Below are 15445 nucleotides of genomic sequence, written 5' to 3' on the forward strand. Positions count from 1 at the left end.
ACCATTTGTCAGGCTCAGAAGTCAAAACATGGTGATTGTTACGTCCAGTTCTTCACATTTTGAGCACAGTCATATCATACCTTGTAGTGTGCAAGACATTTTTTTCTGTTTATATCTTGTTCATTGTTGATCATTTATTGTAGTGGCGATTGAAGGTAATGCAGATATTATTTTCTGTACAGCCTTAATAAAATCTGTATTGGTTCTCAACAGCTTAGAACCTAGTTACACATCAGATTTTGCAGGGCTTAGGCTTCTGTCCTTAAGGCAGAGAACAGTTTTCCCATGGAATAGCATCTTTCACACATTCTCTATATCTCAAAGTTTTGTCAGGGCAAAGTTTGAAAGCTTTTTTCATTGTTGTGACAAGCTTGTCTTCTTCAAGAAAATTATTTTCCATTTGCCATTATTTGCTTCTTTCAACACCACAAGGACACAAATGAGTAATGATTTCTGGTGTAAATCATCATATATAATAGTGTGCATTGTTCTATTATTCAAGATTTGAATAATTCTTACAGGAGATACCATGAACCTAATTTTTGACTAACATACAATTAATTGCCTCATCAAGGCAATACACTGTCCAAACTATAAACATATTTTGCATGTGTAGATTCATAAGTGACTAAAGACATTCTCTTACTTGTTCACTTTTTTTAAGATGAATATCAGTACCTCCACTAAATCATGAATTATCTTCCCTGTCCTCTATCCTGTTCCTCATGTACTGTAACCTTGTAATCAGCTACAATTTTTTTAATAAGTCGTGTGTTTGGCCCATTTTTTGAATACATAATATGAGGTACTTTTTAGGACACCTTAGCCATAATTTCTGAAATGGCAGGCACAATTCGCACAAATCAAGAAAAAAATGACATTAATATCTTTATTCATCCCTATATTTTCAAACAGCTAAATCCAATTCAGGTCAAACAGGTACAAAACAGTATCATGGAGCCCACAAACATATGTACAAGGCAATGACTTAAGTAAACCAGAGAATATTACTTTCAACTTGGTAACAAGAATCACCAGCTAAAATTTCCAAGACCTTTGGTAAAGGACATGCATTTCTTACCTAAATAATTCAATCAAAGAAATCTACCACATGGTTGCCTTTAAATGATATGTACATAGTACGTACAGTCTATTGAAACTTCACCATGCCTTGTTTTCTAGCTGTAGTGAAACAAGAAAGAATCCAGCACTCCGCAAAATGTGAAGATGGAAAACTTTACTATGAAGGGGAGTGCTACAGCAAAGGGCAGTCAATTCTTCTGGAAGTCAAAGATACGGCACCATCTGAGTAAGTGATGTGTCTTTACTGATCACGTAGGTGTTATAGCTATTTAAACCAAGCTGAAAGCTATAATTCCCAATGATATTTAAATTATCACCAAAGCTTGTCCTTTTTTAGCAAAAAATAAATTATTCTAGATGGTTTTATTCTCAGTGTTTATTTGGTACTTTTCATCTCCCATGAAACAACACTACAGACCACTAGGTGGTACTGTGGGTGTAAATTTTCACTTGACCTAGAAAAAATAAATCTCTGAAAATTGAATTGTTTGAAGCGAAAGGCCCATGGTTAAACATTAGAATCTGAATGATATTGATATTATTCATTCAGAAAAAAGAACATGGTGCCGAAATTGAGTCTTCAATAATACAAGTTTCTTTTCCTGTAATATTTACAAGCTCTTTAGCAATCAGGGCTGCAAGGTAGGCCCTTCAGTCATTCTGTATCGTCTATGATCTCTGTGGTCATGTAAAGCAGTCTTTCATTGTAAAGAGATGATTTGTTTCAGGCACTATGTTTTGTATCAGTCCACATTTCATATTCAAATTCATCATCTTTGCCATGTCCTCTTTTCATCATCAGCATTAACGTCTTCAAAAATCACTTGAATTCCATTAGTGCACAGTGTTCATTAAGATTGGAAAGCCTGGGCATCATTATTACTCTTTAATAAGATTATTTGCCAATTTTAGTATAGTTCATTTAAAAGGCATAGGTTGAAGTTTAACAAATGTAACCCTACAGCAACTGGAGGCTTTTTTTCTAGCTCAGCTTAGTAATTGACTGGTACCATCCATTCATTTAATATCTTGGGACCACTGATGACTTCGAATTCACCTCCTGGCATGAAATCTGAGGAGAAGCTAATTAAGGTCAATTAAATTTTATAATCAAAACACTACATTATTTGTAAAATATTCAATTCATGAGCGTTTGTTAGAAGTAAAAAGAGCAAGATACAATTATACACATGTAAGAATTCTAACCCCTGATATAAGCACATAACTTCCAGCACATGAATTTCCCAGTATTAAATTTGTGAATGAGGCAGAAAATGTAATCATCCTGGATGCTAACTTTTCACATGTGTAGTTGTATATTTATATAGTTATGTAGTTGTATAAAAAGAATTAGTGTTTTTTTTCTTCTTATGTTTAAGTGTTACTCTCTTTTTTATGTGGCAGATGCAAAATTAAACTTTTTTGCTATTTTCACATCTATATATCTAATTTTTAGTCACAGAGGGTCACACAGTACCCCAGTAGTGATCACCTCTGGATGGGATTCCAGTCCATCATACTTCTGAAAATTAGATGTGAAAATGACAAAGGTGTTATTTTCTTTTCAGAGCTGTGATAACTGCGGTGAGCACAGGAGAGGTGTGGCTGCGTAGGACAGATGGCAGTAAAACCAAAATTTACGTGTCTCAACTTCAAAAAGGGAAGTATGCCATCGGAAAGGCTTGAACCACCTGACTGATAAAGATGTTGCTATTAAGATGCAGTAAAAGCAGTGAATTGCAATGATGTTTGCAGGAGGATCCATAAAGAAACCACAATGCAGACATTGCCGGAATTGTACTAAAGCTCCAAAGGCACTTGCACAATAAGCATACTGAAATATTGGGTTATGTTTGGAAAATGAAGACTTGGCTTTACTAATATAAGTTTGAATGCTGAATTCTAGATTAAAAGAAAGTGAGAGGTAAAATGTTAGCTTCACTATCTGAGACATATCTGTTTGTGGCTATTTATTTTCACCCAGTTCTTATTTACAAATTTAACTGCATTTTGTTTTTATTTTTACTGTTAACATTTCTTTTATCCACTGTTCACCTCCTCTAAGAGGAGTGAGTGTATGCAATCCAAATTTTCTTTTGCTTAATTTTGGTGTTCTCTGCCTGTGCCATCAAGCTGTGCAACATAAGGTATGCAAATGACCAGAACTGCACAAGAAACAGTTTGATTTGATTTCCAAATATAGATTAATGATTGAGTTAGCAGAAAAGTAAATAACCCAAATAATGCTTTAGATATGTAATTAGAAACATGTGTCTCAAGGACAGGAACAGACACTGCAGAATATTAAAAAAGACATTTGCGTTTTCATTACATCCTATGTGATGTAAAGTGGCAGAGTTAGAGGGGGTATGGGGATTCTCGGCTTTGTTTTCCCTGATGAAGATCTTAACAAAGTGGAACATACTGTTTTTATTGAAGCATTCAATGAATGCTGTTTTTTCCTGAATTAACTTTTGTTCATATGATGGCCTGAAATATTGAATGTAATGTTTGCTGTAGTCTTTACGATGTCAACATAATTGACATGCCAAACCAAATGTTGCAAATATTATTTGGTGTAAGGGCATGTCTGGGATATGAGGAGTTGAAAATATCTGTTTTTATGTACGCGAAATGGCATCAGCATTGATTCAGAAATGTTTTTTACAGCTTAATATAGTGAACTCACCATTAACATTTGGTTGTTCTCTACTTGTTAAGTCATTGTGTCAAGAGACAAACTGATTCCCTTAGACCTGACCATGACTGGTTCTCGGTTCAGTCAAGGGTTCTGTTAATGGTCTCACATAATCATAGGACACAAGAAAAATAATAGGCAAGACTACTAGAAAAAAAAAAAAAACCCAGAAAATTCTTTGGCAAAATGAAAGTATCAATTAAATGATATATGTTTAATTTTTATATGACACTGTGGCACCAAAACACTAAACTATGTGGGCTTGTATTAATGTGGATAAACATATTGAGAAAATGTTGCCAAACAAGTAGAAAATACTGTGGGCATTTTCTAAGTTTGTTAAAACCTTAAAAAAAAACTAATGGGCAATAGTTGTTTTTTTTGTTTAATGTGTTCAGATAGCTTCTACCTGCCAGCCAGTCGTCCCCTGGATAAGCAGGATTGAGAAGAGAGATGGATGGATGAATGAGTACTCTTCTTTCAGCTGCTCCCACAGCGAATGATCTTGTTCCATATCTTTCTGTTCTCTGCTTCTTGAAATGGTGGTTAATAAACACTAACTGGAAATTATATTTTATGTATTACATAAAGTGAGAAGTCAAGCAAAATGGCACCTTTTATTGGCTAACTAAAAAGATTATAATATGCATGCTTTTGAGGCAACTCAGGCCCTTCTTCAGGCAAGATGTAATACAGAAACTGGAGTTCCCTGTGTTTATATACACACTAGGACAAATAACATTAGAAAATCTTTAAGTGAGACATCTTAAATGAAGAGAGAAGAACAATGTATGGTCAAGATCTTTGGATAAGATAACTGTCCAACAAAGTCTTTTGAAGTTTCTGATGAGTGTTTCCATACAATGTAGGTCTGTAGACAGGTTGTCTGGGTCAGTGATGCAAACAATCCTCATACCTGGCCATAAAACTCTTGTCTGTATTCAAACCATGTTGTAATGTATTAAATTTTAGCTTCAGTTTGACTTCCCATTCTTTTCTCTCTTGCTTCTTCTCTCTTGTTAAATGAATCTTAGCCTGAAGAGGTCTATACATTTTTTACATTTAAGATGCCTCACTTAAAGATTTTCCAATGTTGTTTCTTGTCCTAGTGTGTATATAAACACAGAAAACTCCAGTTTCTGTATTACATCTTGCCTGAAGACGGGGCCTGAGTTGCCTCGAAAGCTTGCATATTGTAATCTTTTTAGTTAGCCAATAAAAGGTGTCATTTTGCTTGACTGCTCACTACAGTCATAATGGCTAACATGGTACAACACCCAAGTACTCTATTACATAAACAAGTTCTTAAATTAACATGTCGTATACTTTCACAGTACATAATATTCTTATCATTTAAAAATAATATGGTACAACACCCTAGTACTACATTTAAAAATATTAAAACATAACAAATAAAACACCCATCCATTCATCAGTTTGCTGAACCTACTTTTTCCAGTCCAAGGTGTGAGGCAACATTAAGAAGTAATTACTCGTGTATGAGATTTGGAATTCTTATGTGCTATATAATTTTCATATCATTTGAACTGCTGAAATGTGGAGTGATTTGCAGTGATGGCATACTCTTCTCTTACAAGACAACTTACTTTTTCTCATTTTCGCAAAACCATTAGGTTACCATGGTAACTCGTCATATTTGGAGTCGGTGATGTGCAGTTCAGTATCCTCATGATAACATGTTTGCATCATGAGGTCTAAACTGAACACTGGACAATTTCAGAACAATACATAATGGCAAATTAAACTTTTGCTGATACTTTTAAAAGGAATGCCACCTAAACCTTTTCACAGGTTTGCAAAACATTTCAAGTTATTTTTTCTTTTTTATAATTTTTATTGCTTTTATGAATTACAGTGAGTAAATTACAAGTCAGTCAGACGTACAATGCTATTTCTTATTCTAATCAAATCTGACCTCTCCCTTCCCATTCTTCTGGAGAGAAAGAAATCAGAAGATTTAATATGCAGTAATCACTTGAAGATATTGAGGCATCCTAAAGGTTAGCAGAGGTTCAGTATTCTTAATTAATTAAAGACAGCATATATGTCTGTCAAATTCCAACGCTCCAGTTATCAGTGGACAAAAAACATGAAAGTATGATTGTATTATTGAATATTTTTTCACACACTCCACAGAATATTGTTTTATAACATTGGGATAATTCTCGTTTCACCATCTACTCTCAGAGTAAATGTGTTTTATTTAACACCAAGCTCGAAAACATTTTTCTATGCTTTACACTTTATATGTCTTATATAAAAAGTGTAATTATATGTCTTACAGCTATTTTAAGTATTGTTAAAACTCACCACCTGCATTACATTTGAGTTGTTGCTTTTTAAAACCAGAGCCTAGAAATATAGTATGGTGTTGAAGGGATCCACACAGCCATTGTAGCAAACAGAGACTGAGAGAGAAGAGGCCTCAACACAGTGCATCTGAGCTGTAAAGCAGTGATGTATCAAGTGAAAGATGGGGAGCATTTAATAAGGAGCACAATAATAAAAAAGCTGATTTCTTATTATGCAATGCTACCAATAAACATCTTTATTCTGAAAAGTGAAAAGGCGGTAAAAAGTGATTACGATGTATTCCTAACTATTGTTACCAGAAATCTGAATAATCTTATGCCACAGCTTCTGAATGAGGTGGAGGTGCAGGTTTATTGGTGACAGGCTTCATACTAAAGTTATTTTACATCACAAATGCTAGGAATATGTAGCAATTGAAATGCAGTTTCTGCTGAGTGCATATCTTTTCACACTGTCAATGCCTGCTAGAAAAAAAAGGTGTCAGCAGTTCCCCAATCATCCTAAAGTACAACATTCTAAAATCTGTTCAGTCATTACAAATGATTTTTTAATATTGATCCAATAAAATTGCAGTTTTAAACTACAGAGGGTTAATGCGATTTTTAAGAAAGTGACCTAATCTTCAGGACTAATAAAGCAGCACCAGTGCATGCTTTATTATGTTGAGTTTTTTTTTGCCACTGTGAAAAAAGGATTATTAGACAATGAGCTAAAACAATGAAAGCTAGACTTGCAGGTAACATTTAGCCCCAAATTTCAAATGCAGATATTTTTTTTGTATTTTTTTTTTACAATGAACAAGAAAAGAAGCAGCACTTTCCTACAAAGTGGTTATAATATGAGAAATTCATATTAGACTGCAAATTACAAACAATAACTGAGTAAGCATTAACTAGTAAGCACTCTCAGTGGCCCTTGGAGGAACAGTGGTGCATCATTTTTCAATAGTTGAGTTAGCCCTACTAATATGAATTATTTACAAATGTTGTGGTGAGCTTCATACATTATTAATTGAAATTCATTCCGTACTGCAAGATTTAGATTACATTGCATGTATTTAGTACCTACTACTCCTGATCTGTGACTGCCTACCTGCAGTCTTTTTTTAATTTATTCTCGCCCAAAACTACATGGCTGTCCATGTAAAACCACAATGAATTAGGGGCCAATCCAATCTTCTCTCAGGACTGACAACAAGGATGTGGCATGTGCGTACATTTTTACATAGTCTTCAGGTGCAAGTGTAATTTTGTACATGGTTTTACATGGTTTTTATCTTAAGCCAGAGACTATAACATAAGTTAAATCAAAATAGAAAGTTCACCTGTTTTCAAAAAAATGTAAAACTGTCTGGACATGAAAAATAAATGTTCACAAGCCTCTAGTCATATCTCATCAATTTGGGAGGCACTAAATCTTTATCAGTATTTAAGGGTTTGCATTTTACTAACTAATCTGCTGTGCCACTGTGTTTTCAGAAACTCTTTTCACATTTCCAGTTTAACAACATCATAATAAACAATCCAAAATGTCAGTTATTATTATAAAACAACTAATTGGTAGTTTTAAATTTCAAATAATTTTATTATACTTTTCAGAGTTACAAGTAGACGAAATTTTAGACTTGGAAGTCATGAGCTACCAATCTACGTGCTGCTGTAGTAGTACAGACTTTATTTGTGTCTTCATTTCTATTATAATTGCTTTCAAATCTAACTCCAGTCATGCTACACTTTGTGATAGTCAGCCAACCTCATTTAAACCGTAGACAACGTGGAAATTTTAATTAAATCAGCCACTTTTCTACTTAAATATACACTGCTTTCTCTATAATATATAAATCAAATTGAAGCCCAGGTCAAGGTAAACATTTTCACACACCAGATAAAAAGTAAGTTTCAAATTACATTGAAGAAAGCTTGGACACTCTCATTCTCATAACAAATACATATAATTGTTTCTGTTTTTAAGGTTTTACAACATTTTCTCAACATTTATTTCTAAAATGATAGAAGTGCATGCCCATGCAGTACTTTAAGAAGAAAGTTGCATTATATAGCTACCTGACCCAGTGCTGCTGTTATTTACGCTGGTGAAAATGAAAGGCATGAAGGCATTATCTGAACTCCACTACATTTGTATAAAATAAATAATGATATACACAAGTTTTGTTGCAAAGATATCTAGATGAAATACTGTACAGTTGTCTTTAGTTAAATTGTATGATTAAACTTGGATCAATGAAGGTCTGGATGCTTTTCTGTCAGATCCTTTGCCTGTTCAGTGTGCCAGGTGAGCTGAGCCAAAGTTGTGGCAGGGCATAAAGCAGTTTTGAAGAACTTCATGAGTAGTGCCTGTAGAGTTTTGTCAACCATTATTGTACTGGAAAGGGAGGACAGAAGGATTTATCAAGCTGCATGTACTGCTAAGCCTTCACTGTCCCTTCAATAATAATCACCCGGGATCTACTGGTATGTACTATACTATAGCTCTTCACACCGAGATGCCAGACATTGGTAATGTAAGCATGTCTCCGAAAGAGATGTACATCCAGGCATTCTCTAAACTCATTGTCCCCTAGTACTGGAGCCAAATCAGCACCACAGTGATACCCAAAGGGGCCTTTCTTAACACTAGCAAAGTCTTTGTGGAGGTGTCAGAGAGAGACTTCACATTTAAACTTGAATGTGCACACTGATGATGACTGTTCTGTTTTGTGACACTTAAATTTAGTGTAGAAAGAATTTGTTAAGTTGTTGGCCTATCATTTCTATCCTGTGTGAGTAGATGGTCTCTGTCATCCTCCTAGATTGTTCTGGCCCAGTGTTTTGGGTAAATAGCTTCTAAGTTTGCAACTTTTACCATACATGATGTACAATGTAAGAGTTCTATCAGTTCAGCTCTGCAATATCTTGGATATATAGTATATAATCCCTCATGAATGCCAGTGATTCAACTGCAATCAAAGATTGGCAGATCTTGAACTAGTTACTCTTGTTTGCGGTTTGCATAGAACTTTTGGTATCTGAAGTTATATTTTCATAATCATGGTATATATACATTGAAAAGGGAAATTGTACTATTAAGTTAAGCACTTTTTATACATAAAAGAAAATACTATGCCTGTTCTTGTGGTTTAAAATGGGGTGTAAGGTACACCAGTCTAAATGTGAAAGCAAAAGCCTTACAAATTACCAAATGTGTCCATTTTCAAATCAAGCATATTCCTGAGTACTTTATTAAACTTAAAACAGGACAGACTGGTGCTGACCCTTTAAGCATTTACTAAAGTGTGCATAATTCATGCCAGATTTGTCAGACATTGGATAATGCCTTCATACTGCTGCAAATTTGTGTTTTACTTAGAAAACTAAAAGAAATGTGAACCCTTTGGAAGTTTTGGGAATTTCCCTGTGTAGTTTTTACGAGTTATTTTGTTTCCTTCAGTAACCATTATTAAAATATAAGCTTAAAATTGTCCTCTCTTATATGAAGAGCTTTCCACTTCATATGAACCATGCACTTAATTAAACAATTTGAGAACACTTTTGTGTTGAGTCTCCAGACTTCCTATGCAAAAACACTATAACTGATGCAGCATTTTTCTAATAGAATTGCACTAAGCCTAGAAAAGAACATTTTCAGGTCATGCTTGTTTTGTTTTGTTTTTTTTTTTGCATTAATGGTAATAAATTGATTTTTAAGCAATAAATATGTTTTTTGGAAGTAAGCTCAATATAATAAAATACAGTTTGGTGCTTTTTCTAATTATTTAAGCATATATTTATCAGCAAATAGATCAAACACTTGTCCTTTGTCCTAGTGTTGTGGCTTTCTGTATTTGTTCATACATGTTTTTATTTATTTTGTCAGTGTGTTATATATATTAATCAGGGTATTATTTAAGCATATTTTCAATTTGCTATGCATTTAAGTTTGCAGTGAATGGTGGCAATGCTTTTCCAGATTTTTCAATTAAATCTGTCTTTTATCACAACGCCGTGTCATGAGAACTTATTAGATTCTCTTGTCTGATTCCTGTTTGCAATGAAATAATGTCTCATAGTTGCTGTTAGGGTGACTAGACATTAACTATAAATCTTGTTTTACCTTTTCATTTCATTGACAACAAAATTAATGGACAATCTTTACAAATAAGTGTCCATGCTGAGGATACCATGGACAATAAGAAGGTCTACATTGATGAGAAAATAGTAAACCATACCCTGAAATTTTTGACTTTGAAAACACATTAGAATTAAATTCCTAACTTGAATGTCTAAATCTTTTCATCAGACATTAAAATGAACCCCTGAACCATTGCATTCTTCATCAACAGCAGATTTTCTTACCTTATATGCACTGTGGAAACGGATGCCAAATATTGGTTAGCAACAACTCAGCTCAGTTGATTCCTAAAACCCCCTGACAAAAAAAAGAAATTTTAAAATTGATAACAGGGGATAAAATGAGTACAGCTCGTAAAATCCACACATACAACAATTGCAAGATTCTAAAGCATCAAATATCGTGTAGTAGTGGTAGGATTCATTAGTTATCTTTAAAGATAGCCCATGAGTGAGACTAGTGAAGCCCTAAATGTGTGAATTTTAATAGATGGTCGTTTTGTGAGGAGAGTTACCAAGGAGTGTGTATAATATGATCCCTATACAAACTGGCTAATTTGACTAGAAATTACAAATAGTTGGTTTAACAATTAGTAACTGGCCACCATCTCCAAATTCTAGCACGAGAAAGAACTAGCATTCTCTAACACGCTAGCAGGCATGGTCTTTTCCAAATATGCTAATATTTTCAGTTTTGTGGCTATGAAGAAATGTAGTGTCATTTCAAATAATTGATGAACAGGTCACCCATATTAACAATAATTATGGCTTAAAGAAAAGAGGCTTGTTCTGTGATATACAGTCATCCTCAAATTCCTTTTGCCACTAGACAATAGTACCTCTTGACATCCTCTTGGGAGCATTTTGCACGCAAGTGCTGGTTATGTATGCAAGACTTGAGTCCACATTTCAACGTGTTCCAGACCCCTGGTATGTATAATTGACTCCCTTCTCATGATACCTGCAGAGGATACCATTCTCTGGCTTTGAATACATAACTCTACCACAATACACATTCATCCAATATTCCCCTTCCTGTTGCCAGACCAATTAGAAACACAGCCAGCTGTTCAGCATGCAACGTAATTTTTCCAATTGACAATTGCCCAGGCAATGTTATTTTGGTTTTCAAGTTTGAGAAGGTAATTGTTGTTTGGCCTTGTTTAATATTTCAGGAATATGGTTAGTGATCAGAAAAAAAGGCAAAATTAGTTTAGAACAAACAAGCTTACAGTTTTATATATATTTTTATTGCCTATAACATTGCTAGGAGAACCTTAACATCATTAGAAGAGAATGACTTCTAGAAGAAGGATAAACTTGTTTTATGAAGACTGGATTCTCAGGTGACATCGGCAACAGACTGTCAAGAAAGGATCTCATCATCAAAGGATGACTATGCTTGGGAGTGCATATTACTTTGCCAAAGTATTATTTTGATGCAAAATAGATAAGCAGCTCTGACATTTTTGTTAATTAATTTAATCTCTTGCTTGAACAGGCAGTTTCAACGAGTGTAGACCCCTGAGACCTCTAGAGAAAGTTATCATAGTCAAATTGCATTGCAGTCTTACATACTGTGTTATTAAGAGCACAACCAGCAGACTTCCAAAGAAATCAAAAAAAAAAAAAAGTTTAGCCAATGAGAATGAAGACAACCGTCACTTTGTCCAACCACAAAAGATGAGTGAAAGTTTTACATACACCAAACTGATTAATAGCCTGAACGGTTGGTTCCACATGAACATGGGCAGTGAATCTCTCAAGTGTTGGTTGCACAACACACAATTCAGTCCCTCCGCCTCCGCTCCTCCTCAGACTTTGTCCTCTTCCTCCCGATTCTGGCCCCCGAATGGTGGGGACTAGCCCCTTTTTATAGGGCACCCAGAAAGGACTCCAGGTGCCTAACAAGCTAGAAGTGTGGCCAGATAAGACACTGGAAAGGTCCATGTGTCTCCTGGAGGTGGCCATGGGTTCCAGCAGGGTTGAGCTCCAATGCTTATGACTTGTGGCCCTGCTGGAAACCAGGAGGGCTGCCCCCTGTCAGCCCGAGAGAGAAACTGTCCTGAAAATATTCTCACCCCCAGTCCTTCCACACTCTGGGCATCCTGGCCAGGTAAGGATACTGTATATATATATACTGTATATACTGTGAGTGGAAAAAAAACACACCAAAATGTTTTTCATCACATTTTCAACAATAGTCGGCCGATTTTGATAAAATTTGGAACATTGTATAAACTTGTGTCAAAGCCTGGTCAAAGCAGTATAAGATCGTACTTATTTAAAAATTTGGTTGCCATGGATACGTGCAAACGCAGACGATAAAGTTTGTAAACGAGTTTGACCCTTGCTAAATTTGCAGATAAAAATGGGTTTCAGTACAGAAGACCGAAACACGAAGACTTAAGTTCAATAAGCTAGTGCAGCGATGTTGTTTGTTTGATGTGAGTAATTAATACAACTGTTGTTGGAAAACATATTACATACACTTTGTATCAAACATTAAGTAAATCAGCCGACTATTGTTGAAGATGTGATGAAAACATTTTGGTGTGTTTTATTCCACTCACAATATATATATATATATATATATATATATATATATATATATATATATATATATATATTATTTATAATGATTATGATATGTTGTCATTTTTTCAAAGAAGTTTCTCCAGTGTACATGCTTATATGAGACAGATTTTTTTTTTTCTTCTATGTAAAGATTTCATCTCACCTGCTTTAACACTTCAGCACAAAGATTATGTCTTGCTTTGTGAAATATTAAATTGGCTCTTAGAAGATTGGTAGGTTTTTAGCTGGAATAGGTGCCTATTATTGTTAATGAAGTGAGGTATACAGTTAATTCATTAAAATGCTTTTTTAAAAACAGTTATTATGTGGTCAAATATCCTGATTAAAATCCACAGCTTATTGTATGCTAATTCTGTAAAACAAATGTCACAGCAACCGAATGCAATTTAAATAGTGATCATTGTTAGGGACAGGTTTTGGTAGTGCACTCCCCTCACTAACCCAGCTACAGCTTTCAGCATGTCCTTCTGTCTTCATTCTCATTGGCTGTAGTGTTTTCAGAGACCACCCAAAATATTAAGCTGTAGTTTAAAAACAAAGTTTAATATTTATGTAACTAGTTGAAAAAATAAAGGTTTAAATTATTTTGATCTTGGCATCTTCATCCTCTTTGAGCCACTATGCTCCACACTATAATGAATTAAGCTGAATGGCACTCCATGAGAAGGCAGGTCTCTGCTTCAGTCCACATCCACAGATGCATACAGCCATAAGTAGCTGACAAAAATTCTAGTCATTCTAACAGTGTGCAAACACATACATTCAAACAAGGGAAATACTGATATACTGTATTTGTACATGGCTGTTTTGGTTAACCAACTAGCAACAGAACAGACATGAAAGTTAAATGCATAAGCATATCAGATAATTAGGAGGCAAGATAATTCACATTCTGGAGTTTTGGAACAATGAGTTAGATAAAAGGGAGATGAAAAAGCCAACATTAAAAAATATGTATTATACTGTATATTTTAATTATGGCAGCTTAGCAGAATATTATTTCTATCAAAAAATGTAATGAAAAAATGTTTATTTTGTTCTTGTTTTAGTTGACTAATACACTACAATGCTGTGAAAAAATATTTAACCCTCCTTCCTGATATCCTCTTATTTTTGTATATTGTGTGGTAGATGACCCAGACACAGACAGGCAGACACGTTCATGTCACCCACAACTTACGTTTTAAAACACGTTTAATTATCATCTTCTAATATGTACAGTGCAGCACACAACCTCCAAGACGTCATCCTACTTCTACCTGACTCAAGTCATCGTATGAAGGGAGGCGGCTCCTTTTATACGCACCCGGATGTGCTCCAGGTGCTTCCCGGCAATCTTCCACTGGCACTCCCCAGTGTGGCGGAAGTGCCGGCTGTATCCCCGGAAGCACTCCGGGTGTCCCTGCTCCGCCCAGGGCTTCACAGGCATTGGGGCGCCCCTGGCGGTGACCACGGGCCCCTACAGGGTTGAGCTTTAAAGCTCTGTATCCATGGCCCCCAAAGGTACCAGGGCGGTCGCCCACACATGGTCGGGAGGGAGGCATAAGTCCTCCATTGGTCCTCCTGGGTGTCCCAGTTGGGTCGCCCCCAGCCATCTCCGACACTGCCCCACCACCAGCGAAGACCTGTCGGGCGGAGCAGTACATCCCGTGAGGGCAGCTTACCCGTGAAGTGGGTCCTACTGCTCATCCAGGGTCCAGTCCTGCTACACAGACAGAAACAGGGCCGGAGACGCTGCCTGGACACCACCACCTGGTGTCCGGTTGTACCTCACACAGGCAGAGCTCCCCCCTCCTACCGGCACCCCGAGACTTGCCTTTTTGGCACCCCTTCCGAGGTTTTTGTGCCCCTTTGGTTGGAGCCACTCGCATCTCCGTAGCCTCTGCCAGCTGTGACAGTGCCTCATCGCCAGTGAAGAGTCCTCCAGTGAAGCAGCCCGTCCCGCGAGGGCAGGTCCTCAACGAAGCGGGTTCCACTGCTCGTCCAGGGTCCGATCCTTTTTGGCACCCCTTCCGTGGGTTCTGTGTCCCACCTGCACTCCTGTACTCTCCGCTGACCTCATGGTTTTCCTCTGCCTCCGCAGAGGGCGGCCCTTCTCCGGACGTGAGCAACCTGCCTCACGTCCTCCCTTATCGGAGGAACCGGCATTCATCCCTCGATTCCTCCTCTTTCTCTGGGACACCGTGATGGTTCGGGCCTTCCTACGGGAAAGGCATAGACCCTGTCCTGTCTATGTCCCTATGGAGCGACGCAAGGCCGCCGTGGGCTCAGGGCATAGGGCGCTAGGACCCGGGGCACTCATCAGCCCCTGTCCTGCCAGCCCTCTCGGTCTTTCCCCCCTCACCGTCGCGTCCACTGTCGGAGAACCAGCTACTTGGTTCCGATCATTTGCATCACGGTACTTTTTGGTGGGCTCTCCTTTATGCTTTACGGGGTCGGATCTACTCACTGTCTTTGCCGTACCGCTCCAGCCAAAGGATCCAGCATCACGCAATTCTGTTGAAGCACGCAGCGTCTACAGTGACGCGATGAACTTCCCCTCCAGCTTCAGCAACTCTGCACGGAAGGGCACGTAGCACCTGCGAAAGCGACTCTGCGGGCTGAA

At 36.9% G+C, this 15445-nt stretch overlaps 1 protein-coding gene across 2 annotated transcripts in view; it reads left to right on the plus strand.

Annotated features, from left to right (window-relative positions):
* The window catches only part of LOC120539206 (breast cancer metastasis-suppressor 1 homolog), a 156703-nt gene that overhangs the window by 112604 nt on the left and 28654 nt on the right, over positions 1 to 15445 (plus strand). The window contains exons 10-11 of one of the 2 annotated variants that reach the window (XM_039769061.1): positions 1183 to 1309; positions 2652 to 4406. The exons of the other annotated variant lie outside the window; for it this stretch is intronic. Coding sequence (XP_039624995.1) covers positions 1183 to 1309; positions 2652 to 2769 — 245 coding nt within the window. The 3' untranslated portion in view covers positions 2770 to 4406. Of the gene's footprint in view, positions 1 to 1182; positions 1310 to 2651; positions 4407 to 15445 lie in introns of those variants that run through there. 2 annotated transcript variants of the gene reach the window in all.

Source organism: Polypterus senegalus, chromosome 11 (assembly GCF_016835505.1).
Source record: "Polypterus senegalus isolate Bchr_013 chromosome 11, ASM1683550v1, whole genome shotgun sequence".
NCBI lineage: Eukaryota > Metazoa > Chordata > Cladistia > Polypteriformes > Polypteridae > Polypterus > Polypterus senegalus.